Source organism: Carettochelys insculpta, chromosome 9, assembly GCF_033958435.1.
Source record: "Carettochelys insculpta isolate YL-2023 chromosome 9, ASM3395843v1, whole genome shotgun sequence".
NCBI lineage: Eukaryota > Metazoa > Chordata > Testudines > Carettochelyidae > Carettochelys > Carettochelys insculpta.
In genome coordinates, this window is record NC_134145.1 from 63,714,725 (window position 1) to 63,720,758 (window position 6,034).

At 39.5% G+C, this 6,034-nt stretch overlaps 1 protein-coding gene across 2 annotated transcripts in view; it reads left to right on the top strand.

Annotated features, from left to right (window-relative positions):
• Window positions 1-4,586, top strand: part of SUCO (SUN domain containing ossification factor) — a 76,867-nt gene extending 72,281 nt beyond the window's left edge. The window contains exons 23-24 of one of the 2 annotated variants that reach the window (XM_075002951.1): window positions 1,877-1,932; window positions 2,626-4,586. In XM_075002951.1, coding sequence (XP_074859052.1) covers window positions 1,877-1,932; window positions 2,626-3,072 — 503 coding nt within the window. In that variant the 3' untranslated portion in view covers window positions 3,073-4,586. The remainder of the gene's footprint in view (window positions 1-1,876; window positions 1,933-2,625) is intronic. The other variant, XM_075002950.1, reaches the window with a different exon arrangement.
• Window positions 4,587-6,034: the final 1,448 nt, after the last annotated feature.

The window sequence follows — 6,034 nt, forward strand, 5'->3', positions numbered from 1 at the left end:
AACAAAATAGTTTATTAGGTGATGAGCTTTCGTGGGACAGACACGATTTTGATAGAATATAGACTAACACGGCTGTCTCTCTGTCACAATAGCATCATATGCTCATTTTAACAGAAGCAAGACAAAAAATATTTACTTCTTAATCTTGGAACTTTTTAAAAAAGAAATAAAAGGATACTGCAGAGCAGAGTGTCATAAAGGAAAAATATAAATCAGGAGAATCCAGTCTTGAGAACGATCACATGGAGATAAAAAGCCATTGCAGAGCTGAATTTTTACTCTAGATTAAATGGAGAGCACTTTTACGTTTGGGAGTCTTAAGAAACTGGATTCATTTTAGCGTAGCATTGTCAACATTGAACAAATGAATTGTGGTTCAAAGAAAATTGCTAAATATTTTTAAATGAAATGAGTACAAGTTGAACCACCCTAGTTTGGCACCCTCAGGACCTGATGGACGAGCAACTTTGCCGGACTACGAGAGGTCAATATTGTTTAGCACATCACCAACACTTCCACTGCTTACTGGGCTCTAGAAGACATTTAGGGGTAAATAACAGCACAGAACACTGAGAGACAGGACTGGTGGCTGGAAACAAACTTTATGGAACCATGGGAAACGTAGCCATACCCGTATGTGGTCGTCCGGCTAACTGAAATCATGACTGATTATGAATGTTGCCAGACAAGACTATTCCGGATTATAGAGGTTCATCCTGTATATTGAAAATGTAAACTTTTGTATCAATATTATTATTTAAGCCCTTGTACTCTGGGTGGAGCATAGATCATCTACAAGCTTACAGACAGCTCAGGGAAAAACAGGACAGCTTCCAAAGAAGGAATACTTGTACTGATCAAAGAGCAGCTCTGAGTGATCATAGAACAATCTTACGTATAACTTGTTTATAATTAAGCCTCAGTTTGAATTTGAGTATTGTTACACCTAATTACTATGACGGAAGTTTATTTTTAAATTTAAACTTCTAAATAAATACACAGCCGCTCCCCTTCAGTCCATACATCACTGGAAGTGTGCACTTACAGTACTCCATCCGTACTCTGCAGAGAAGAATGTGTTGTTAAACTCAACCAGATGCCTGATTTATGTCAACTGGAAGGTACTAAGGCAGTGTTCTGAGAGATTGTTCTTGACGGTTAAAATAATTTCTTGGTATTTTCTAGTGAAGTTGAAATCCCTTTGGATATACTAGGTAGCTTTTTAGTCCGGTATAAAGTAATTCATTCATAAAACGTGTTCAGCTCTTCTGGAGGCCCTAAGTGACACTAAGGCCAGGTCTACGCTAGGAGGTAAAATCACCTTTTAGATACGCAAATTCAGCTGTGAGAATTTCAGAGCTGGAATCGATGTGTCAATATCAGTTTTTGCCACTGTCCACATCATGGAAGGTCGACAGGAGAAATTCTTCTGTTGACTTCTCTGACTCCTTGCAACTGGTGGCACCCATGACAGTTTGATTCAGCCTGTCCTCATTAGGAGCGCTAAACTGAGTCCTGGAAGCCAGCATGTTGATCTTCCCATAAGTGTAGACATACCCCATGTATACATTTGCAGCCTCCTCCATCACTCCCAGCCAGCAATGATGAAGCAGAAATATTGTAAACAGGTTTTATTTGATATGTTCAACAAGGTAGCTGCTCTGGAGATAGCACTTTTATACTGAACATTTTGATCAGTTTACTTTCCATGAATAAGCATCCTGTTAATACTGGATACAACTTAAGGTGTGTGCACTCAATGCAGAGTAATAGTCATAGAGAGCAGGAGTTAAATTTCAGATGTAGTTTCATAGGTTTAGAAATTAGTGTATGTGGTCACAGTTGAAATTTATTTTATATATATCTTTTCTTATAGTAGATCCAGATGACTTGTACATTGTAGAACCTCTGAGGTTTTCACCAGAAAAAAAGGTATAGTACCTTTCCTCCAGCTTTTTTTCTGGGAAAAAAAATGTTTTTGAACACTAGCATGATTGTGCCAGTAGATGGTGCTTTTCTCAGTCACTTATCTGCAACTAGGGTTGGAAAAATTAAGTATGCTGTACTGCTAAACGTCACTTAACATTGACCGTGTGTGTGTGTGTGTGTGTGTGTGTGTGTGTGTGCGCGCGCGCAGTAAATGATGAACATTGACATCAGTCTTCAGAGGGGTAATCTGTTTTAGCAAAAATCTTAGACTAACACATTTATTTGAGCATAAGCATTTGTGAGCTGGAAACCACTTGATCATGAGCACTAGTTGTATTTACATTTACATCAGTGATAATCAAAACTAACAGGTAGGCACCGTGGGAAAAGGGCTGCCTGAGAACTTTAGTTGGCTTTGGAGATATTTTTGTATTTTGCCATGTGAAGTTGGTGATTTCTTTGAACAGTTAATGCTTTAACTTTTTGCATATCAGCATGTACTATCTTTAAATAATTCTGGCCCCTCCCACAGTTTCCTGCAACTGAAGAATTTAAATAAAAAATCCCTAAAAATAGACATCAGTATTACCTGCCAGTTGTAAGAATTCTGACAAGCCTATATATGACCTACCATTATTCACATGTGATATTTTGTTTGTATTGTGCAATCTAATTGTTTCCTTTTTCCTGCTGTAGAAGAAACGCTGCAAATATAAAAGTGAAAAGATTGAGACTATCAAACCAGCATCAGAACCTCCTCATCCATTAGCCAATGGGGAAATAAAAGGAAGGAAACCCTTTACGAACCAGAGGGATTTCTCTAACATTGGAGAGGTATATCACTCCTCCTATAAGGGTCCTCCATCTGAAGGAAGCTCAGAAACCTCGTCACAATCTGAGGAATCTTATTTTTGTGGCATTTCAGCATGCACAAGTCTGTGCAATGGGCAGACCCAAAAGACAAAAACTGAGAAGAGGGCTTTAAAACGAAGGCGGTCTAAGGTCCCAGACCAAGGGAAGTTTGTAAAAACTCTAATACAGACTAAGACGGGGTCAATGCCAAGCCTGCATGACATAATCAAAGGAAACAAGGATATAACAGTAGGAACACTTGGAGTCACAGCCGTTTCTGGACACATCTAAAGCTAGTTGATCGTCTTCTGTAGGAGAGTTTTTGTTTGTCTGAGAACAGTCTGTTGTATCTTATGGGAGAAAAGATCAGCTAACTGGAAAGTATTCAGAAATTATGGTTTCTGCCTTTTTAAATAGATGGGATTGTGTCAATCTTGGTTGAGTTTCTGCTTTACCAGGCTGAGGACTTCCTGCGTGGACAACTTGGGGGTGGGAGGGGTCATTTTATAAAGCTTTTTTCACAATTACTGGGGGCAAAGATTGTTGAAACCCAGTTTGTTGGGTGGAATAGGGATAAAAGCCTAATCCTCTTCCTTTAGCTTTGTTCCTATTTCTTGCACCTTCCCGTATTTATGTGCCTTTTGTCTATTTATAATGCCACTGGAAGAGGGAGACATGAAATTGTCATTTGATTTCTTTTGTAACTTCTCTTGCTTTTTTGAGGATGCAACACTACAGTGCTGTAAAAGGACGTGTTGACGTTCAGCTGAACTCAGTAACGTGGGCTGGATACTGTAGAAGTACTAACATGGTAGACTTGTTGATCAGTTCTTTGTTTTGAAAACTCACTTGGAAAATATCTGGTTCAAAGGAATCGTAATGCCATTTAATTGCATCTTAATCAATTTCAGAATTGCATTTTATTTAGATGTGTTAAATTAATGACAGCTATACAGTAACACTCACTGTACATGAAGGATCTCATGCTGACAAACATGCTTGCGTTCCCCAGAATGATTTTCGGAATTCTCTGTTACAAGGATTGGTTTTTTTGGCCACTGTTTTCTGTTCTAAGAATTTGGAAATTAGGGATTATCTACAAGGAGAAATGTAACAGTGACTAGGGACAGCTGAAGTATATAACTATCCTAACCAGTGCTGGTTACGAGTGTACGTGACTGACAAAAGTGAGTTTGCCAACCCGTGAAGTCGAACAGCCCAAGTCTATTTGAAAGTGGGTGTTTCCATAAAGTTTGCTTTTGTATTGGCTAACATGTGCAGTGGGTGTGTGCATGCCTGACGGAGTGTATGTGTATGTTTTGGTACTTTCCTGTCTGAGTTTTTTATTTTGACCGTGGTTGTATATTTGGCTAAAGTAGAATGTTGTGAATGTGTAGCAGAGTGAATGGGACAGAAGGCTATTCCTTTTTGAGAGGTGTTATAAGTTCATGTTGTAAAACTAAGTTAACTTATTGAGCACTTTTAGTGGTACCCTTTTTAAACAGATCAGATGCCTTTTCTAGGTATTGTACGTAATGTGACTTATTTAAAAGCCTTTGGTTTTGCTGCTTTTGTGTTAGTTTATGAATACTTTATGGTGATGTACTTTTAGAGGTGGTCTGCACAATTAGCCAGTCAGAGCATATGGACCTGATTTGTAGAACATGTAATCGGAAAAGGCTCCAAACAAGGATGAATTAAAAATGTCTGAGTGCAGCATAAACATTGTGGAACAAGATTATGTAACTACAGAGCTGTAGTGCCATTAGAAACTGTGAATTTCCAAATAAATCTGAACACTTGTCTTATACATTAGTGGCTTCTCTTGTCTTATATAAATCTCATGTAAATTGTTTGAAGCCCAAATTCGTGAAGCAACATCATTTAGTTCATAGGGCACTGGTCGGAGGCCCTGGGAAACCTAGTTTTTTTGCACCTGGATCCTTCGACAAGTCACTTTACCTCTTTTGTGCTTTGATTTACACTCTCCTGTGTTGTCTAAACTGTGAACTCTTAGGGCAAAGACCCATTTCTTACTGGTCTGAAAAGCAACGTGCATCAGGGAGTCCTGATCTCAGGCCCTTTTAGAAGGTGCTGTAATGTAAATAACTTCTTATTTTACCACAAGTAGCAGTTATAAGTATTGATTTATAGTTCCAACTTCATGGGTAAGAGACTGAAATGTGTGCAGCTTTTTCTAGTGCCTGTATCTTTAATTGTAAGTTACCAGGAATGTCATTTGAAGACAAAGTGGGTGGGCTGTCACATTTCCTCAGGCAGGAGGTTGTTAGGCCTGTGTTTTAAAATACATATTATCAACCCTGATAGCTTGCTAATTAGACAGGGCAATATAGTCTTCAATAATCTTGCAGAAAAAGCAAAGTCATGATTCAGCAACTGGAGCCTTGAGTTTTAGATACCTTCCAGTCTGGCTTTAGATGTGAATCAAGTGCACTGGTGGCAGTGGTCATTCTCCACAGTGGCCTACAGAAGATAGGTGACCATAGTCACGATTACAGTTGTCATTGAATTTTTAAGCCATAAGATGCATTTGATTCTGTAGACTCGATGGGGTGCGTAGAGTCATAGCTGTCTTTGACGAGCCGGCTGGGTGGGCTTGCTACAAGGGCTTTCATTTGAGTTTCCATAAAATTCTATTTGTCGTTTTCTGTTCAGTGGGTAAGTAGAGAAATGAGACCAATTATCACTGCCAACTCTTGGTTCCCGCTGGGCCTTTGGCGTCTCCCTTTTTGTTTGGTGTGTGTAGATGGGTCGTTAACCAGGTCTATGTGGGGCATGTAGCTTCCAGAAACATTTTACTGTTTTCTTCAAGGTTATGGGTATTGCTTTTCTCTGGACGTAGCTGCATGACATTACTCATAGGACAGTCACTTCAACCAAAACCAAGGACTGGGTTTAAAAACGCCTGCTTCCTAGGCTATACTTGCACTAACACTTCTGTTGGTTAGTGGAGGTGAAAAACACAATCTTACCAACATAAGTTTCACTGGCAGACAGCAGTGTGGACAATACTATGTCATCAGGAGGTGCTTGCCTGCCACCACTCATTGGGGGTGGTTAATTATGCTGACTGGACAGTGCTCTTGGGGTTCTCCAGGCCTCCTGGTGTATCAAAAATCCTAGCCGATTTCCCTTTCTTTACATTGTGTGTTGATCCACTTTGGAACAGGCAGAACCAGTGCTCCTTAAGGGTTGGAACACACTCTGCAGCAGATTGCTGCTCTCTGGACAA